This window comes from Dipodomys merriami, unplaced genomic scaffold, assembly GCF_024711535.1.
Source record: "Dipodomys merriami isolate MVZ:Mamm:240054 unplaced genomic scaffold, mDipMer1.0.p SCAF_5, whole genome shotgun sequence".
Lineage (NCBI taxonomy): Eukaryota > Metazoa > Chordata > Mammalia > Rodentia > Heteromyidae > Dipodomys > Dipodomys merriami.
Genome location: NW_027206068.1, coordinates 71,420,327 through 71,443,356, shown reverse-complemented (window position 1 = coordinate 71,443,356; position 23,030 = coordinate 71,420,327). Strand labels below are relative to the sequence as shown.

The following is a 23,030-nucleotide window of genomic DNA, read 5'->3' as shown; positions in this document are numbered from 1 at the left end:
CTAGCTGAAATATATAGAGAATTACCATTTAACTCATAAGCTTTAGCCTTTGCTTTAAAATTCCCCTAGATTAAGGCTGGAGAAATAGTGCAGAAGTAGACAAAATGCAGGCAACCGGCTACTGGCTCCTATTCTGGTTAAGGAGCAGAGAATTTATCTGAAGGAATTTGAAAACTCTTGAGATCACTCTGACTCAAAAAATACATCCTTCAGTGTGACCTGTCCTGTTTCCACTGTTAGAAATGTTTACTTTCAGGATAAATATTACCTTTAGAAGTCATCATTTGAAATGTCAATATCTTTGGAGGGGCCAAGAGTAAATTTTTGACAATTTTCAGTAGAGCACTCTGCAGATTACTTTCTCTGAGTAGAATAAAAGGAAGGAAAGCATAAGGGTAGGGTAGAATACATTGTAAGAAAGTATAAATACAGAGGTGAAAGAAATAAAGGATGAACATTGATTTCTATCAGTTTTACTGTGAAATAATCCAGTGTGAGGAGGTTAATAAGTAAATGAGCTTATCATTGTAGAATGTTACTGAGACCAATAATACCAATGATATTTTGACTTCTGAATAAGCAAACTAACTCTGCTAACATCAAGAAGGTTTTCTTTAGGATAATAATTTATTATTAACTGATAATAAGAAAGGTGTAGTTACTCCTATCAAAAAAAAAACGCAGAAATTACAAGGCTTTGGCCTAAGCTTATTGAATAATTCCCAAAACAAAAACAAACCTGACTTCAGAATGTGAAAATACTAAACCCAAATTCTATAGCTATAGGAGATGTGTACAAAGTAACAACCATTCTAGGTTAGGATTCTGGGTAGAAAGTCAGCAGGTTATTGTGAGTATATTTGTGTGGTATAGAGAGATTTTATGGCCAAGGACATTAGGGAAACACTTAATTCAAGTAAACAGTTGTTTTATTTATATGTTTTTCCCCTAAATCATGGAACATGGTAGCATAAGTATTACAACTTCTAAGAGAACAAGTCACTTAGCAATTTTTTTCAGTTCTCTTTGATCATGGGACTAGTATTGTGTAGAAAGAACTTTGGAACATTATCTAATGTTATTTTAAACCCTGCAATGCTATCTAAAGATAATATAAGAATGTATTTTCTAAAGGAAATACCTTAAATTACATATACCTGCATATATATTTTACACACACACACACACACACACACACACACACACACACACACACACACATCTGTAGCATTGATTCAGTACAGGCTCAAACAAACCTACTACCACTGCTATTTTTTTTGTATTTTTTTTAAGATTTTATTTTATTTTATTTGTGAACATACTGTACAGAGGAGTTACAATTACATGGGCAGGATAATGCGTACATTTCTTACCAAGCATTGCAGCCTCCTCCTTCATTTACCCTTCACATCCCTTCCCAGCCTCTCCCCTCCCCCCCAATCCCAATCCTTCTCCTTCCCCTCCCCCCCCCACCCCCCCACCCCCCCCCCCCCGCACCGACGTTGTAAAGCTCGTTTTGGACATGACAACTTGTACTTCTCATTGTTGCAACAGGTCCACCTGTATCCTTAAACAACTGGTTTTTCCCCATCTCCTCCACAAGTTATACTGACATCAAATATAGTGAAAGCAGGGGTTATACTGTGGGGGAGGGACATACAAAGCAACAAATGTGTTAGAAACACATCCATGAAAGAAAAAAACATTAAAATACACATCTAAGGGATCATTTTCCTGACATCACATTATCTGACCTTTTACCACTGCTATTTTGATTCTGCATTTACAGAACAGAATCCAGGAAGCCCGCAGGTTTCCCGGTTCTGAGGTCTTGCAGGTGCATGCTCTCTGGGGAGACCATCTCTGGGGGGTGCTTTCAGTGTTTTCAGCAGTCCCCAAACAGATAAACCAGCCCATGTCTTATAATAATCCACATAATCCACATCCTGATCTCGACTTCTTTCACTTTTGTTTCCTGCAGGCTATTTAATTTCTCAAATCGTTTGTTGGTAAATTTTTTAAGTTCATGGACAAAATGAACAAAAGATGAGCTTCCAGAGTTAGCCTTACGTTTAATTAGTCAGCAGCAGTGTTCCATTCATATTGGGTCTGGCTGTGTCCTAGCTATTTTAGCTGCAATTAGCCACAGGGTGTAGATTGAAAATTTAGAGCAATTTTATGAATGATTTTCCACCTTATAAACTATCCTTGGCATCTGTTCTTTGAATTTTCTATACTAAGTAAAGAGGTCCTTATGTTATTTGTGTGCACAATCCTTTGTGGATGAACCTGTTAATTTGGAATGTATTTTCAAGAGATCCACTCCAAGGTATCTTTGCATAAAAGCTGGCACAGTTATTGGATTTAAAAATTTAGAGATATAAACAGAATCCAGGCACCTCTATGTGTGGTGTTTTTCAAAAACAAGACCTAGGGTGAGCTTTAATCTTTTCTCTCTTGTTTGGCAGTTCTTTGCCTAGAGGAAGAATAATATAAAACAAGGTGACAGTGACTTCTTACCCTATGGCAGGTATCTATTTATATGTATTTTGCTATAGCTTGGAAAAAGTCTAGGGAAAGTGAGCCCATGATTCTGTCTTCTCAGCATTCTCAGAAGCATGATTTTCACTCCACATGGCATTCAACATCCAACATCGTGTTACCTTTAGCTGAATTATACTTTCATACCTCATTAAGGTTGTTAGATATGTTCAAATAGCCACAATCGGAAAAGCAAACTGTGATTCTTGTTTCTTCTTTGCTGTGGAGAACTGCCTTTGACTTCAAAGAGTTCTCCCAGCTCAAAATGGAACAGTGAAATGATTCATGAGAGTAGATGGAAGGAAATGATTAGTTCATATGCCTCTGGTCTGCAGCAGTGACATAAATCCTCAGAGAGGTTCTCGACTGTCAGGTCGTATGCTGCCTGTGTCAGATCACATACAGGCCAGCATATATTATCAATTGAGAAATCTAAGGAATGAACAAAACTTCCTTTCTACGGTTGTTCATTTTTTAAAGATGTCAAGTAGGCTTGAGGACAGAGGAAGAAAACATGATGCTACTCCAGGTTAACCAGAAAAGAAAAATTTGCATATTTATAAATACAAAGACCATTCAGGTAGGGGAAACACTTTTTTAAAACAAAACAAAGAGAACAATGTTAATTGATTGTAGGCTAAGAACAAACCATTCTGTGACTTCTCAAGTCTGTAAACTAGTTTATTCCCAGAGTGAAAATGTTATGGTCTGTTGGTTGTTAGAGTAATAAGGAAGGCAATGAGTACCCAGCAAGTCTAGATAAGAAAGTGTACCAGTGTGCCATTTACATCAGTGGTTTTATAACACCACTTGTCTCTCTGGGATAATAAAACGTGTGATGTTCTGTTTGCTGTATATGATATAACTTAAAGAATCTTTCCATAGGGAGTTAATATCCATCCGTTGAAAAAATATTTCCTCCTTTTTTTTTAACATACCTAGAATGTCAAACATACCAATGAATTTAGCTGGCCACTACCACACTGTCTAAGTCAGGCAAAAACAGGTTTAAAAAATGAACAATCAGGAGTAGACATTAAGTGGAACATACTGAAAATGAGACAAGTTAGAAACATGGGAATCTGACAAGCAATGAAGAAATAACAACGGCATTGTCAGGTGCAAAGGTCTGGGACAGAGACTCCTACTCTTCCTCAACTGCTGTCTTGTGCCTGAGTACCGCTGAGTGCCCGGGAGCCTCAGGTTACCTGTCAGTTGTCAGATAGTGTAGTATTGGGTGCTGGTGCTCCCAGGAGCACAGCCCTCAACAGGAAACAGAGTCAGGCTCCTCCTTCCTGAAAAGCCATCACCAGTGCTTATCTCTTGCCAACTGAATCAGACACAATTCGAAAAAGATGAGAATTTCTACAGTCCGCTCTGTCCTCAACACCTCTCATTGTAAAGGACAGTTAGGTAGTGTGACCACCAATATTTATCATGTAGGGGTGATCATTTGCATTATATTTACAAGTTCTGTCTTCAGGTACACTTTCTTCTATGATGGAAAATGGTAGAATGGAGAACGGGAGGGAGAAACAGAACTCAAGTTCTTGTGGTGCACAGTCAAGGGAGGTCAGTTTAGGGAACTACACACAAAGCAATACAGGCAGCTTGTGCTATGAGCAAACTAAAGTTTTCTTTCTAAAGGAAAGGGCAGAATAGCTTATCATGTTTGATGAAAACTTGCTTAGGGAAAAAAATAGTTACTTAGCATGCTTATTAGATGATTTCTTTTTTATATGCTGTGTGTGTGTGTGTGTGTGTGTGTGTGTGCATGTGTGCATGTGTGCATACATGCACGCGCGCGCACGCCAGCCCTGAAGCTTGAACCCAGGGCCTTGGCACTATCCCTGAGCATATTTTCACTCAAGGTGAGCACTCTACCACTTGAGTCACAGCTCAAGGGTTTTTTGGTTTTGTTTTGTTTTTGACATTTCCATGACTAATGGAGATAAAAGTCTCATGGACTATTCTTCCCAGTCTGGCTTCAAACTCAGTTCTTAAATCTCAGCCTCCTGTGTAGCTAAGATTACAGGCATGAACTACCACCCCCAGCTCATATGTTTTCATATCAGAATGGAAATACATTGTGATTTTATTTCTCCCTAGGCCTCTCTTAATGTGGTGGAAATGCATAGAAGAGGTGGATTTTCAAGGTATTAGCAGGATTATCACTGAATTCTGAAGTTCTGTGCCCCAGTTTTCAAGCAGAGATTTTCCTTAGGAAGCAATATCAATACACTTGAACAGTGATGGTTTGTGGCTCTAGAATTCTTTTCATGTGTTTAGCATAAGGAATGGCTGCAGCCTGTAATCGGCATGTGTGGAGTCATCCACCTGTGTGCTCTTCAAGCTTCTACTATCACATACGTAAAACTAATAATTGACAGTAAGCTACCATGGACCACTATTGTTATGATTAAGCCAGGTGGAATTTTCTAGGATTCTTCAGCATGCACAAAGTCAATTTTCTTTAGGATTAAGTGTGGTAAGGCACACACAGATCCTAGGATGGCACGTGGATACTGCATGTGTCCAGTGAACATTCTACCCTGCTCTTCCTCTTTCCTCCCTAATGAGCACTCCCCTCTCCTGCAGGGAAAGCACAGATTGCACGTGGACACTGGGATGGAAGGCAGCTGGTGTGGCCTTATTCCTGTTGGACAGCCTTGCAAGCAGGTTACGACAACGGGTCTGAAGTGGAACCTCAGTAAGTAAACGTGCTCCGTGAAGGAAATTGTTCCCCTCCATAGTAGTAAAGTGGCTGGTAGCCCAGGGCAGAGCCTGAAAGGAAACTGCCGGAGGTGCTAGCACCAGTTTACATTTCCACGAGCAACCTTCCCATGTGTCCTAATCTCTCTACTTTCACCACAATTGATTATTTTTCTGTGTTCTTTATTTTTGTTTGGTTTTGTTACTTATAGTAGCCTACTTTATGTAAACAACATCTCGTTGAAGTTTTGATTTATGTTTTCTGATAACAAATGATCTCTAATTTACTTTGTATATCTTCCTTGAAAAGCTTTCTCTCCAAGACTCTTATGTTTTGAGTGGGTTATTCTCTGTTTTACACGAAGTTGTAAGAGTCATGGCACTAAGTCTTTGTAAATATGACTGGTAAACAGGTTCCTATGCTTCTTGGCTCAGATTTTCATTTCTCAAAACTAACTTTGCTAAATGAATTACTTTTGGTGCAGCCTAATTTTTCTTTTATGTTTCATTTTATATGTCATATTTAAGAACTTTGCCCAACTTCCTTCATAATTTCGTATACATAAAATGTACTCAGCGTTGAAGTGGTAGCTGTGATAACTAAAGTTCCAAGTTCTTTTCATAGGAAAACCTTTGAAGTATCACAGATTAGCTGCTTCTATTAAATATTAAAATGTTTCCCAACTATTTTGAACCATATTAGAGTTCAGTTATACAAGAACTGTCTAATTTGAAAAGAACAGAGAGCGAGAGGGATTTGTTTATGAACTAAATGCTGATTCAAGGGGGAAAAAAACTATACCACCACTAGACATTATGAAATGAGTTGACTCTAGTGTCTTTACAAATGACATTAATTTAATAAAAAATAAAACCCACTGATTGAACGCCAGAACAATCATCCCCTGATTAACCAGTACCTCTAAGGTGGCACAAGAAAAATATGGGACTGTGTCATCTTTTGTAACATGTGAAACACTTAGATTTCCACATGGAAATAAGTATTTTGAAGATGAAAGGGTGGTTTTTGAAGTTCTTTCTATGAGCCGCTGCGGAAACAATTAGAGAAAACCTGGAGGTATTTTGAGGCACATGTCTAGAGACTCATCACTTTGAAAGGGCAGTAAGAAGTATCTCCTCCCGTGCACAGTAGTGTGTAACAGCTTTGAGGCTCTTTGGCTGACTCTGACGTGAGCTGGCTCCCATTAGGTTTTTGAAAACCTAAAATAATTGCTCTGCTTTTACAATTCCCTTTATTTCCAAGGACCTAAACTAGACAGTGGTGTCCCTTCTCCTGGACTTAGCAGTGTACTCAGGGTTGATACCAGAATGGGAGGAGCACTGAGAAGAAGAGGAAGAGCCACAAGGGCAACTGCCCAACTTCATCATCTCTTCATCATAGGGAAGAGTCACAATATAAGTTATGATCCTTTGGGTACTATAGAATATCCCTCCATCATCTGTTCCCACATCCCAATGCACATCCCAATCCTGTCTAAACAAGGTTTCTCTGGAAAGGGGGAGTTTGGCATAATGAAGGTAGGACTCTTAATCTTCCTGCCTGTGATCATTTTTTCCTCTGCTTAAATGCAATACGTTATTATTTGTTTGCATTGTTAATGGATGTTTCGACCTTTCAGATAGATATTTTCTCTACATATTTATGAGATCTAATTTTGATATGCAAGTATTTTCATAGAGTATGCAAAGCAATAGAGTTAAAACACAGCTAGATATCAATTCTCTATAGGTAACAAAAAGTATGTTCAAGAGTCTTCTAACCAACTGACAATAGGAACTTACTGAAACGTAATAGAAATATATGTGAATGATGCTGTGTGGGCTTGAAGAAAAGTGGTAGATTTTTAGCATAGGTGGGCCTCTGCTTTACTCAGTGCTACTACCTGGGAAAAGCAGGGTCCCAGGACCCTGCTTGATCCATTGTAAATTTAAGCATCCAAGCATCAGCTTAGAGAAGGAAAAAGGAATAGCTTGGTCAAGGGGTGCTGGCTTTTTGGATCAATGACAGTAAGCAATTGCTTGTGGGGAAATGTTATAATCATCTTCACATAGCCTAGGGCTTGATTTTTTTCCCCCAGTCCAACCTGCTTTGAGATCTGATGCCAGAAGTTCTTAACATAGTCTGATTTCATCTGTGATCCATTTAGAGTCTCTCATATCCCAGCTTTTATGCAGCAGACAAACTCTGAGAGGAGATTGGAGAAGCTGTAGACATAAACACAATAAAGAATATTGTTCTATTCTAGATTGTGTCTTTCTGAAGGATCCTCAGATACTTTGCAAATAATGTTTCAGGTATATAAGACAAATGAATACAGACTGTCTCAAACTAGGATTAAATACAGTTCATTAACTCATCCCCAGTTCTTTTTCTACATTTTAGAATTAGAACCAGAAATGAATGATTATTTTTCTTCTACTCAGCCCTTGCCCTTTTGTGGTGCTGCTAGAACACAAAGAACTAACAGTAATTCACTATATGTCACAGCTATCCTATTCTACTTTCTGAAAACTCCCAACAATCTGACAACATGCATTTTTTATGGTTGATTCTGGGCATTTAAATATGAAAACAATTAACGTGCATTTGTAGAGAATATGACAAATGGGAGTTTGTGTGCAGGTCAATTTTTCACAGACCTGCACTGAGGAACACTATTATAACTCAGGTTCACCTCCCAAGTTGTTTAAAGGAGTTGATTTCCCGGTATTTATGTGGGCAGGTTGACTGATGAGAATGACTGGAGTGGAGCTCAGGAGTCCCCTTCTATTTTCCCTCCTCCAGGTTTCATTTTTGTGCTGATTCAGATGTAGGCTCTGTGCATTCAGCCATTCAGTTAATATATCAAGACAAGAAAGCAATAACTTTAGTGATTATGTGAATTGTAGAGAAAGATTCGAGGGGTGTTGTGAATAAACTTTTACTATGGGAACAGCACACTGGGTATAATTTTCTTCTGGGCCCAAATAATCATATTTTGTATTCCAGAATAGCTTTTTCATGCATCCTGCCTGTCTTTTCTCTGTACTTATTCTTATTCCTATAGCATTATGCTTCATATTGATGTGCAATGTCATTATCTTCATCATATAGATGAGAAAACTGAAGCATAAGATGCTAAATGAATTGTTCAAGTTTATATTTTCTAGCTGGGTCCTTTGTGTGCACACACACAAAAAAAGATTCATCATATTTGTTGGTGTAACCTATTTTCAAAAGCTTTGGACATGGTGAATAGCCTGTCTCAGCGTTCTTTTTCTAGATGATTTTTCCCCAAAAATTGGGCAGGCTGTAAGTGAAGGCAATAAACACCTTAGCAATTAAAATCATGTCATAAGCTTTCCACTGTGTGAACTGCAGATGCTAGTATCCATGAAGATTGCAGAATGTGTAATTTAAATGTAACTTCGGTTCACTGTGATAACTTATTTCTGGGTGATTATAAACCAAATGTTGTCATTCATTATGGTTTTCAAGGAACTTGTGGCACAAATTCAAGTGGAAAAAAGATGCATTTGGCCTTCATGAAGAGGAATAAATGGTTTCAACAGGGTATTTGAATGCCTAGAGATTCGGAGGTAGAAAAAGGAAAGACAGAATAATAGTAGCAGGACTGCAGTGGTTTTATTACAGGAGGGCTAAACTATTGGGCAGGGTTTTCAACAGTGAAAAACCACTTTGTTCTCTAAGTTGTCTGCAGGCCAAAATGTGAAAAATCAAAATCTTTTAAGAACAGTAGCTCTAAATTACAATAAGGAGGAAGTCCAGGTAGGGAAATGCCCAATACGCAGGAATAAATAAAGAGCTATCTCTATATCTATATATTTTCATACATATAAATATATGAACATATTCAAAGCTAATCATTAAGTAAATATCTGCGTATTAATGAAGTATATTTTGCTATACTTCAAGGGAAAATCAAGGTAAAGAGTACCTAGAGAACAGATAACTTCTTAAGCTAATCACATATACAAGAAAACAACACAGTATTTTTTTTCCTCTTCCAGAGAAGTTGCAGAATCAAATAATCAAGAGACTATAAAGACCCCTGGCTTTCAGGAGATGTGGCTGAAGTTGTAGGGCGTATTTGCTGGGCAAATATGAGGTTCTGAGTTCAAACTCTAGTACTTCGCCCTCAAAAATAAAAGAGGAAAAAAATCTCTGGCTCTGAGATGACTATCAAGTATCCAAACAGGAGAAAAATAAATACTTTAAGCCCTTTTGCAAAATAAATATGTAGAGACTAATGCATAGCCTACAACTTGTCTTCTTTGTAATTTTTACCCTGAGATTCCCTTTAAATGTAGTAGAAAATGCAAATATTTGTGAGTTAATAATGTAAAGGAAAGATGACTATAGAATTTAAGTTCTTACTCTAGAACCAATGAGTTTTCTGGCACTTGGAAGTTACTTGGATGTTTATCGGCACAAAGATTGATGAATGGTGCCTATGATTTCCTTCTGTTGAAAACTGTGGCTATCAAAGTCAGAAGCAGTTGAGTCTATATCATACATGTCAGGTGCTTAATTTTCTAAGGAGACCTTTTTCTCCTCCTTAGTGTCCTCACAGCAAGGGAAGTACTGGATGAGGATCAGGGGCATTTATGTAGTAGCTGTCTGGAGTGGATGCTGGCCTAATATACCTTGTGAGATGTAGTATGTGTATGACTTCAGAGTCTCCCTGCCATCCCAGCTGAAGGCTGTCTTCACCTGAGCATCACAGTAAATCCAGGACTGAGACATCTGCCCTGAGATGGGCTTGAAGTTCTAGTTGTAGTAGATCACTTTTTGAGGACTTATTGTGGGGTTGAGATTCCCCAGCCACCTGGAAAAGCAACATTACTCCTTGGCTTCTCAACTTAAGGCAAGATTATACTATTTTAAGTTTCCCCTAAGAGTCTACTTAAGTGCCAAAAAGTAAGTTGCATTGGCCTCTTTCATTCAGCTGTTCTCTGAACCACATTTAATCACACGGTAATTTCCAGCTATTTTCTTAATCTTAATTTTTCTCTGTGGATGTGTGCATCTTAAAGGAAGAGCTTAGTAAAATAAAATTATTAAAGCAAGAAGGCTTTCTGGTGTTTATATTGGCTACAAATGATAACCAATTGTTATTTTAAACCATTTAGAAAGATGCTAGTGAAAAATCAAGGAAAGAGAATCGAGTTGTGGGCAATTTAAAGTTGATATATAATTAAGGGAAGAAGAAATTGAAGTCTGTAGTGTTTCAATTCACTTGTATCTTACCAAAGGCTGATTACATAAATAAGAATAAAGAATCTTTATTTCCTCTTTCCTAGCATGGCAAAAGCTAATTACAAATGGAATTAAGTACATAAGAGTAGTCTCTAGACAGATGCAGTACTAAAAAGGAGGAGAGTGTTGTAGGGACAAAGTGAATAAGGACCACAGTACTGCTAGCACTCTTCTCCCTGATTTGCTCTTCCTGCAGTTATGAATAAATATGAGCACAATTCTCCCATTACCATTCAGTTTTCTCTCTTTGAAAGGATAACTTTATATAAATGATCTCCACGTTTTGCACTAGCATATATTCTTTATTCTCAGTAGTAGAACTGTGGTATTTTGGTCTTTCCTCCTGAATCTTACTAACAGCCTTTGAGCTCCATGACATTCCCTCTATAACATATAACCCTGATGTGGTATTCCCAGAATATGCTCTCCTTTTAATATCTCCCCTTGCTTCGAGGGCCATTTCAAATCATGCTGTTCATGAAGTTTTCTTTATTCAACTTCACTTTCATTTATTAAAAACATGAAACTCATCAGTGTATGTGGCAGGTAGCACCATTCTTTAAATGCACTTCTTACTCGCTTTACTGCAATGCATTTGCCTAAAGGATTTGGTATCCGTCATCAATATACTCATCAGGCAGATTTTATATAATTAACAACACTTTTTTAATGAGCAAGTGCATTTTATCCTCACGAATTCTGTAATGGCACAGAATCAATTGCACTATGGTAAAAGATAATGAAGCAAGTGTTCCTTATCATCAACCTTGAAAGCAATTAGAATAATGAAAGGTAGGTTGAATTTTAACTTTGGAAACACTTGTAGACCTTGCCAGGAGTAGATATAGTTTAAAGTGATGTTCTATTCAATGTGAATGTGATGAAAGGTAGTCACCCTGTGTGGTGGGAGTGGGCGGGAGAAGGTGAAAAAAGGAGCCACATAGGAAATGACAGTGGAAACATTTGTGAGAACCTTCACCTCACTGGAAATTTTGCATCCTCTGCTCCCTCAGGTCCTTTTGTCTGGCTCATTTCCTTACTATTTGGAGCATGAACCATGGTCTAAAGTATTCCATTTAGCTGCTACGTTTAGATATGGAAAATCACACACACACACACACACACACACACACACACACACACACACACACACACACACACACACACACACACACACACACACACACACACACACACACACTCTGACGTCAGGTGTCCTTATATAAACCTAGGCTAATAAATTTTATTTTCTCATTAGTGAGTCTTTTGCTTTGCAGAAGAAGGAAAACATTAAAATACTTGTTTAGCTTTCTTTTACTCTTTCTTATGGGGCAGCTGTAACAATATAAAAGTAAAGAAGTGCACTCATGTTTCTTCCAATTATTTTGTATCTTTTATCCACTTAGCTAGGTTGTATGTTTAGTTTATGGACCTTGAGATTTGGTTCTCCTCCTACTTAGCAATGTCTTTAAACTATATACTTAAATAACACAGATTAATAACAGGGCTCCTGTTCAAAGTTAGTCCCTTTTCATATGTAGTCCTCACACTTTTTTTTTAGCATTATCCACTAGAAAAAGTAATTGAAAACGTGGTTACTTCGCCTTGGGAAACTGTTATAATTATAGGGGAACCTGAAATAGAGTTCTTGGAAAGCACAGACAGAACAGGTAGCTGGGCTGGAAAAGGAAAAGATTATGCCAAGTACCCAAGAAGCCAGTTGCCACTGAAAGGACTCATAAATTCGGCCAGATGCTAGAGAGATTACAAGGGTTGTATTCTGCTGAAGGGATATTTTGGTTACTCTTGACAAGGCAGAGAAGTAATAGCACAATAAGAACAGAAAACAGATTTCCATTCTTACAAAAGCTAAAAAGACTTGCGTGCATGCCGAGAGCGTGATGGAAAAAGTGTTACCAAGTTTTCTAAAAGAGGCTGATCAGTGACACAGGACGTGTGTCCAAGATAAAAGAGATCTACATACGTTGAAATCTCATTGAGATCAATGGAACCTCAGAGTTCCAAAAGCTGGAGGAAATGTGATAGGTTGTCCAAGGAAAGATTGTAAGAGGAAATTCAGTGAGGGAGGCCCTTTGAAGGTGATCTACTTAGCTCTATCTTGAATTTAGAAACTAGGATAGAAATGGAAATGTTGTTACCTATTAATGTGAAGACACTTCTAGATGCTGACACTTGTGGTAACAGACACAAGTCTTTACCATATAACAGACCACAATATAAGGGATTAGGACAGTGGGTTGAAATCAGGATTGAAGAAGTTTAAAACACTTATCAAAGAGAACGGATTAAAAAATATACCATTGAGAGTAAAGAGTGAGAATGATAGCAAAGGTGACACTGATGAAGATGCATTATACTCATAACTGACATGTTGAATTGAAACCCTTTTAAGCCCAACTATATGAAGGGCAAGACTTGGAAAAAATTAGATGAAGCTAAGTAAGCCAAAGAAACATAGGCTACATGGTTTCCCTAATTTGTGGTAACTAGAATGTGCCTATAAATCTACAAGTAAACACACTGGATGGTAAAAGACAAAAAATACACTGGAATCTGATAAATTATACAGCTCTCTAAACATTCACAGAGTAAAACCAAAGGAGGATATTCTTAGGAGAGGATCACAAAGGCTCAATAGCTGTGTGCTTATGATCATATAAAATAATATTTATTGAAATGAACTCCAAGAAATGGAAAAAAAGAGGGCTTTTTCTTTTATTGTTGTTTTTGTTTTCTGTACCTTTTGTCTCATTTGTCAGTTTATCTGTTTTGGAGAGGGCAAAGGGGCACAGAAAATGTGGGACAAAGGGTGAACAAATGCAACAGTGGTACTCATTCTAAACATTATATTGAAAGTGAACTATATAACTTGTAAGATGGGTCAGGAGGGAAAAACTGGGAGAAAAATGAGGAAATCGGTGACACTGTTCAAAAAGAAACATACGCATTACCTAACTTATATAACTGTAACCTCTCTGTACATACATACACACACACACACACACACACACACACACACACACACACACACACTCACACATAGATGGACAGACAGACAGACAGATAGATCAATAGGTAGATAGATGATCGATAGATAGGTCCAGTACCAAGCCACAGCATGAACTAATTGTTGAACTTCAATAATTCCTCAATTCAAAATTTTTCTGCTAGAAAATAGTATTGAAAAACTGAAGACAGAGTCGATGGGGACTACTGGTATAGCCCAGCTCACAATTCCCAAGCATGTCTCCAACAGTTGTAATTAGACCTAAATGCCCTGTAGGCAAATATAAGTACTCCTGATTTTGATTCTTTTGTTCAATAAAACCATTAAAATTTCACTTAAAATAATACCTCTCACTTCTGACTCAGTAGGCTTCCATAGGCTGAAATGAAGGCTGTAGATGAGTGTCGGGAAGATGGCAACTTGTGTACCTGGTCTGCAGGTGATACATTATATATATCCATTATCTAAACAGTCACTGTTTTTAATAATTTACCATTTAATTGCTATGGTAGTCATGAATTATGTAGCATTTTGTAGTTCAAATTTTATAGTTAGCTGTGTTTTCCGTTTAATTTTCCTATGAATAAATGTTTACTAAATAAGGAATGAACCACCAGAAAAAAATGAGAGTAGAATATCAGCAGATTCATTCCACTTGTACCTAAACCATCTAAAACTCAAGAGAGGTGCTGTGTTACTTAATATTCACCAACAAGTTAAAGAAAACAATTAAGCTTTTACCTTGAAGTCAATAATTTTACTTTTAGCATTCCCATTCAGAAAATGCTCCCCTTCTTTGCTTTGTCTGATCTGTGTTCCTTCATTTTTGTTTGTATGCTGTGTCCAGCTGATCTTATTCTGACCTGTAGTTCTAAGTAAATGTCATTGCTTCCCAAACATGCATTCTTTTAGCTACCTTCTCTGACTTTGCTGCATAGAAATTCCTGCAGTATAATAGACCTCCACCAGAAAATAGACCTCCACCTGCCTTATTTATAACTTTTCCCTACTTTCCAGTAGAGAATTGGGTACAGAGTTGTGGGAATAGTTGTTGAATCAATGTCTAAGAACTTGTCTAAATTATCATGACCATTACACAAACACAAGCCTGTTCAATCCTACTGTCAGCAAACATCTTCAGTTACTCAGACCAAAAGCCATGTATGCATTCTCCCTTTCTCTCCACCCCTTTAGGGTGAACCTGGTTCTTCCCACTTCTGACATTCTGCAGAAGTATCCTAATGGATCACTTTGTTTAAGCATCTTCATAAAGTGATCAAAGCCATCTTTTGAAAGCTAAAGCAAAACCATGCCACTACCCACTGTGGTGCCTTTTAATGAACTTCTTCCATACCTACACTAAAATTCATGGTACTATGCATGTGTCATCCAGTCTAGTGCAAATCCCCTGGACCTTTTGGGTTCCAGTGTTAGGACTTTAGGCTGAGTTTCTGCTTAGAATACTGTTCCTCAGGACCTCTGGTAGACCTTTCACACTGTGTTATTTGAGTGTCAGCTTCGATGTTTCTTTCTAGGGACACTGTTTATAGGGCTCGTGTCTAAATTAACATCCACTCCTCCCTTCTCAAAGATCTCCCCAGCACATCACCCTGTTTTACTTTCTTCACTGCAGTCATTATGCTTTGAAATCTTAATAAATTATGCTTCAAGAGAGCAGCACTAGCAGTGCCATTCTCTGTTCTCTCATCAAGAATGCTTCCTGAACAGAGTAAGTGCTGAGAAAATGTTTGCTGAGTGCTGAGTCCCTTAAACAGATTCCTGTGGCACACTGACTATGCAGGAGACACAAGGTTTGTCCTGAGACATAGGCCAAAATCATTCTGACAGGGTTGAGTTTAGATGACAAAAACTACAAGTAGCTTATCAGGAAAGAATGGCTAGCTTGAGCCATGGCCATGTACACCTCATGCTTGAACTTGAACTGCATGATTAGGAGTGGAAGTCTAAGCTGCTTTTCTCCCAGGAAGAAACAAGAATAATGGACTCTGTGGATCCAAGCAAGTTAAGATGGAGATGGGTACTGGGGCATGGCCAAGAGACTTAGCCAAAAGCTTATGGATATAGATGAGGAACACAATGAGACAATACTTAAGATGTATAATTCCTTTCTGTATATCTGACAGTATGACTAGCTATGATATCCTATGAGAGATCTTAAAATGGAAGCCTTAAAGGAACTCTCTTCATCATGATGCTATAGTCTGCTGTGCCCCAAAGTACTATTCCTTGAATTCAAGGATTTTTCACATTCCTTGTTTTCAGAGTCCTGCATTGTTCAAGGTCAGTGGTCCATTTATCTAATGTCCTGAAATACACATCTTTAATTTTTCTAAAGCCCACTCATTTGCTGCACTTCTTCAAAGCAACAATTTTATCTTAAAGATGTCCCCATACCTCCAACTGGATGTGAACTTTCATTTATCTGAATTTTCAGAGTACTTCTTGGCTGTCTCTTAAAGACTATGTTAGCTTTACATTGTAACATATTCACATTGCTTAAATCCCTTTCCCTTAACAAGTTGTGAATTTTGGAATGAAGAGGGAGATGAGTTATCATTTCTGCTAATTACTAGGCACTGACCTGTGATTCATTTCTCTGAGCCTAAATTTTCTTTTCTCTAAAACTGAAATGATGAGAAACTATGTCACAGGACTATGAAAAATAGCAAATGAGATATTCTCTGCACCACAGTTCGTGGTACAGAGAATAATCAATATATATTGTCAACAGTAATGATTTTCATTATCTTCAAAATATTAGTCCCAAGAGAACTCACGATTAACACTTCCTAAGCAACTTACTAAGGTTCTAATTGTGATGACATTCTTAAAATGTTGACTGTCATGGAGTCAATAAATAACTGTAGTACGGAAAATTCAGCTGTGAATTTAAGCCTATACCCTTAATTAAGAAAAAGTTAACAGTGGAAAATCACTTTTGAGGCTTATAAATAGGAAATTGGATTTCCTAATGGGTAATTTAAAATACTCTGGAAGCATAAATACACCTGGAGCACTCCAGCTCTAAGTTGGTGACTCAGAGAACAAGGGCACAGAATCCTGAAATAAGCAACAGCAAATGGCCACTTAAGCTCTTAAAGAGTAAATTGCAGAAAATAAATTAATTCATTTAAATATGCATGAACCTCCAGAGTGGCGAGGTACTGAGTGCTTTTCTTCTGTTGTGTGTGCTCAGAAGTATTAATAATGGCTCACTTTGTACCTTATACCTTCGAGTGGAACGAATCCCAGAATCTTTTGCCTTTTTCAATTGTTTCTAAAGCAATTTAGATAATACAACAGGAAATTGTACTCCGAGTACATGTTAACCTCCTTGATTAGTAAATATGAACAGTTAGTTTATCATAGTTGGATCCCTGGGGGAATGGAAAGTGCTTCCGATTGCATTGTTAGAAAAGGCCTTTGCAAAGGCTGACATACTTTCTGAAACTTCTTAAAAACTTGGAGGCTTTTGCACAAAATATGTGTTAAGATTGACCCAAGTTCTCTGATGTGAGCTCATAGCAATTAAATTTCTAATGATCCCTCTACTAGATAGATAGTACACCATAGGGTGTGTTTAGAATATTTATCAGAATTATTACTCAATTATTTCCAGCTCTCATCAGATTTTTAATTTTCATCTTGGGAAATACGGACACTAAAATACTGTTATTTTATGTCCTCCCATACTTAAAAACAAATTTTATGGTAATATAATTGAATAAATAAAGGAAAAAGGGCCAGAGGGAAGAAGCAGTACATACCACAAACAGAAGCCAACTATCAACAAAAGGACTGTAAGACTCAAAGCTGTATTCCTTCTGCCTTGTTAAAGGAGAAGGATTGAAGGAAGTGGTGTTTGCCCTGCAAACACTGATTGTTAGGGCAGCTTTCTTTTATCACAGAATTTCGTTTTGATGCCAAGGCCAGGTAGGGGAGCTTGGCAGCAGAGCAAGAACTAGAACTGAGGAGACCTGAGCAAGGGGATGGATAAAGCTTAGGAAAGGATTTGGCAGCTCCACCTGAGGACGAAAATAACCAGAAGTATTGCCAAGAACCATCGAAGGAGGAGGGCAGCATGAACATGGAAAAATATTAGATCTAAGTCTGTTGTGATACTCATGCATGTCTATGTTCATCTATTACAATGATTTCTATTTTGCCTTAGGGCTATGAATAGGATAAGTAAGATGTTTTCTTTCTTAAGTCTGGCAAAACACATAGTTGTTCTCAAATGCTGTATAACCTATAGATAGATGTATATATCTCTGTAGATGAATATTGCTCTTGAAGTCAAAAGTTCATGGTCTGTCAACTATTTTTTTTCCTATTGGTAAGTGAGAATGTGTCACAATTACAAGCAGTCTTTTCAAAACTATAAAAAGAAAGCAAAAAGGAAGGGAGGAAGGAAGGGAGGGGAAGGAGGGAGGGAAAGGAAAGGAAAAGAGGAGAGAAGAAAGGAGAGGACTGGAGAGGAGAGGAGAGGAGAGCGTAAAGAGGAAAGGAAAGGAAAGAACACATTCCCTTGCTTGCAAGCGTATATGCTGATAGGTCCAGGAGCACTGATGGATCTGATGTGTGCCAGGAAGGGGTTGTGAAGAAAGAGACAAAGAGAATATATCAGAGAAGGAAGATAATATATGCTGTGCAAGCAATGGGAAAATTTTATCTCTAAGTAGTTGTACAAAGGAGTTTGCCATTTAACAAAACAGTTTGTGAGTAAAGTTCGTCTTGATCAATGTCACCTCTTTAAACATTCTCATCTCCCTTCCAACCTACCCCTTCCTCCCTTCCTTTACTTTTCTTCATTTTGTAGGATATACATTGAATTCTTTTTTTTCTTCTTTCTTTTTTTTTTTTTTTTGCCAGTCACGGGGCCTGAACTCTGGGCCTGGGCGTTGTCCCTCAGCTCTTCAGCTCAAGGCTAGCGCTCTACCACTGGAGCTACAGTGCCACTTTTCTGCTTATGTGGTGCTGAGAAATAGAGCCCAGGGCCTCATGCATGCAAGGCAGGCACTCTACCATTAAGACACCTTTCCAGCCCATACACTGAAATCCTGACTACATTCTCTCCCCCTTCTCTTTATTCATTTGTCCCTCTCTCCATGACCCCACCCCATTTCTTTCAAGTTCATGTTTCCTGTTAATTCATTTTGTTCAACTTTGACTTTACCCTTCTAAGGTATTACACTATTTGAATTATCCCTTGAATCTATCATATTTCAGTTAATCCGTTTGTATACACTTTCATACCACCTAACCTTTTTACTTATTAGATTGTAAGCTAGTTCTAGCTTCCACATATGAGGGAAAACATGCAACTCTTGTCTATCCGGGCCTGATTTACTTCACTCAACATATTTTTTTCCAAATCTTTCTATTTTATAACAAATGATACAGCATCATTCTTTCTAATGGATGAGTAAAATTCCATTGTGTATATATATCACATTTTCTTGATCCATTTATCCATTGAGGGGCCATTGGGCTGATTCCATACCTTGATTATGGTGAATAGTGCTGCAAACAGTGCTGTAAACATGTAAAGCTGATAGCTTTACTCTGACCTTGTTTATGTTCTATTGGATAAATGCCTAGGAGTAGAATTACTGGATCATAGGGTCATTCTATGGTTTTGGTTTTGGGGTTTTTGGTTTTTTTTTTTTGAAGAACCTCCATTCTTCTTTCCAAAGTGGTTGGACAAGTTTACATTCCCTTTGGTCTCATCCTTACCAGCATGTTATTGTTTTCTTGATTAAGGCCATTAAAACTGGGGTGAAATAGAATCATTTGATTTCATTTGCATTTCCATTCTATTGAGCATTTTCTTTATGTTGCATTTTCTTTATGTTGAGCATTTCTTCACGTGTCTATTGGCCATTTTTCTTCTTTTTCAGAGAAATCTCTCTTTAGCTCATTAGCCCATTTATTAATTAGGTTGTTATTTTGAGGGTTTAATTTCTTAAGGTATATTCTATATAGTATTCCCTTGTATGATATCAAGCTGGTTCCCATTCTTTAGACTATCTTTTTAGATTATTGGCATTGTTCTTTGATGCAATCTCATTTTTTTCAATGCTTTCCTTGATTTGTTGTGTTTCTGTATCTTTACTCAGAAATTTTCTACATGTACCAAGGAGTCCTACTATCTTTCCTATTCCTTTCTATAATAGTTTCATGTTTTCAGGTCTTACAATAAGGTCTGTGATCCATTTTGAATTGATGCCCATGCAAGGTGATATATAAGAATCTAGTTTCAAGCCGGGCGCTGGTGGCTCATGCCTGTAATCCTAGCTACTCAGGAGGCTGAGATCTGAGGATCGCGGTTCAAAGCCAGCAGGAGAGACCGTGAGACTCCTATCTCCAATAAACCACCAGAAAACCGGAAGTGGTGCTGTAGCTCAAGTGGTAGAGCACTCGCCTTGAGCTGAAGAGCTGAGGGACAGCGCCCAGGCCCAGAGTTCAAGCCCCACGGCCGACCAAAAAAAAAAAAAAAAAAAAAAGAATCTAGTTTCAGTTTTCTGCATGTGGATATCCAATTTTCCCAACACCATTTCCAGCCTGTATTTTTTAACTCCCTTATCACATATTAGGTGGCTATAAGACTGTGGATTTATTTCTGAGCCTTCTATTATGTTCCATTGATCCTCCAGTCCATTTTTGTGCTGATACCAAGCTGTTTTCATTACTATAACTGTGTAGTAAGTTTGAGGTTTGGTATTGTTATACCAAATTTTCCCTGCTAAGGTTTGCTTTAGCTACTCAGGGTCTTTTGTGGTTCCATATGAATTTTTGAATTCATATTTTATTTCATTGAAGAATGATGTTGGGATTTTGGCAAATATTGCATTCAATTTGTAGATGCAATGGGAAAATTTTTAAACAGAAGAATAACATTGTCACTTTGGGGCTTTAATACCAATGATTAGAATCGTATGGGTTGTGTTAGAGAAAATACAGTAAATAGAATACTTTTTCTTCTGTGAAATTAGACTCTGGGAGACAAGAACCTTTCAATGATCTGAGGAAACAATTAAAGGAAGCATTTCTTACCCTACAAAGATAACATCTGTTGAGCACTTTTTTAAAGATAGAGGCTACCTTTGTTATAGCAGTTCTATTCAATGTTCAAGATTCCACATTCTCCTTCTATATCAGCTTGTCTAAAGGACATTCTCCTCTTCAGATTATGAATGATAGTATTACTTTATTCTTCCCAACAAACATTAAATCAGATGTAGTAGCCTTTATTTCTAAAATTAATTTTTTCCTATTAATCCCAACACTCCTGATAACTCGGTGGTTTTTGGTTTAAGACTGATCACTTGTATATAAGAAAAGATATAGGTTGGGAATGTGGCTTAATGGTAGAGGGCTTGCCTAGCATGCATGAAACCCTCGGTTTGATTGTTCAGTACTACATAAACAGAAAAAGCCAGAAATGGTGCTGTGGCTTAAGTGGTAGAGTGCTAGCCTTGAGCAAAAAGCAGCTCAGGAACAATTCCCAGGCCCTGAGTTCAAGCTCCAGGACTGGCAATATATATATATATATATATATATATATATATATATATATATATATGGAAATATATAAAGTCCAAATGTGTTTCATACCAATTACATCTCCTCTAGCTACCCTTTCATTCTGCTATATCTTCCCCACTACCTGTTGGTTGCAGAATTTGAATACATGACATACACAAAATAAATAGGTTAAGATGTTCTTCTTTAAAGCTACTGATGCTTCTTTAAAAGCATTACTAAGTTGGAAAACTAGATCATCAAGAACTTCAGTATGAAGTATTATTCCACATATTTCCACATTGCTGGTGATTAAATTGCTTTCTGAATAGCTCTGTGAAATGTTTTCTTAATCAATGAACATGAGCCATCATCAAAACTAGAACTCCTAATTCTGAGCCAAAACAGTTGGAGGCCAACCAAATCAGGACCTTTAATAAGGTTTCTAAGGAAAAACTATCAATCATACATTTTCCCTCAGTAGTTGTGCATATATTATTGAAATTTTTAACAAAGTTTTTATATTAAAAAGCCTTGTAAGAAATTTGAATGGTGTACATATTAGCATGTAGTATTATCTAATCAAAATTTGATTCGTGAGGGTTAATCAGCTAATATATTCATAATTTTAATCTTGCTAACAACTCTGAAATTGGCTGATAATTACTTTAGAATTAGAGGCTGTAATTTGTACATTGGTAATGTGTATCCGATCACCAATGTAATAACAATAATAAATTATACTTCTATTTTAGTTGAGATTATGATGGACAACTATAGTAGAATATTTTCACACCAGAACTGAATATCAAACTTTTTCCCGTTATATTTAAACCTTTCTGAAGTTTCTGAAGATTCAAAGCCACCTTTAACACTTCACTAGTCAATGCCTAAACATGGTTTTATTTTAGCTAAATTTGTGACTAAGCAAGTCTTGCCATCATTTTTGCCATCCGCAAATTTTCTTTAGTAGATTACCAAATCAAGCTTAAGTAGATTGCCAGTGCTTTATCAGCCACTTGAAAGCCCAAAACTTGGACATGGAGCTTTATTCCACATCCATAGTAGGCATCTGATTATATAACCAGAGGCACCTCAGACAGTTAATTCTGTTGCCCCGAGATATTTCTAATAATGGGTTTTAAATCTATGCAGTAAAAGTAAGTAACTTAGGTTAACACACAGGAATGTATCCATTTTCTAAAGTTGTGGTATTCTTTCCTCAATAAAATTTACATGCATTCAATAAACATACAAGAATTTGTTTAAAAATACATGTACCTTTCTCCAAACACATAGGCGCACACGCACATGCACAAGTGCTATCATTTGAATATGAAATGTCTTGCACAATCTCATATATCTGAGCCCTTCTTTGGCAGGTGACAGGCTTTGGGAAAAAGATTAGAAGGTAAAGGCTGCCCTGGCTTCATGAATGGATTAATACACTGATGGTCCATAAGTGACACTGAGAATCTGCCATGGGAAGATAGATCTTGTCCCCAGACTCCCTTTCTCTGCTTCTAGTTATCATGAGTAGCCTGTGTTACACATGCCTGCTGTCTTGGTGTTCAGCCTCACTTTAGGCACAAAGGAATGCAGCCAGCTGACCATGGACTGAAATCACTGAAGCCAGGAGCCAAAATAAACCTTTTCTCCTTTAAGTTGTTTCTGCCAGATGTTTTGTCATGGCAGAAAGTTAACTAACATCATTCAAGTCACATTTGAAGTCTATACACAGTAGAGCTGATTTTTTTTTCAGAGAACTGCGATGGAGATTTTTTTTTGTCTGACAAACTGTTAGAGGCTTTAGCAGAGATTACTTGCCTGGTAACTTTATAATAAATTAGTCCACAGGTTAATTACCTTCTTTGCTACCTCTCAGTATATTATTTGAAGCAAATGCAAGTGTAAGAGTTGGTT

General features: G+C 37.4%; 1 protein-coding gene across 7 annotated transcripts in view; it reads left to right on the top strand.

Moving 5' to 3' along the window:
* Positions 1 to 23,030, top strand: part of Tpk1 (thiamin pyrophosphokinase 1) — a 237,047-nt gene that overhangs the window by 173,040 nt on the left and 40,977 nt on the right. For all 7 annotated transcript variants that reach the window (XM_069996963.1, XM_069996966.1, XM_069996960.1 and 4 more), the window contains one exon: positions 5,140 to 5,251. In XM_069996963.1, the coding sequence (XP_069853064.1) occupies positions 5,140 to 5,251 (112 nt within the window). The remainder of the gene's footprint in view (positions 1 to 5,139; positions 5,252 to 23,030) is intronic.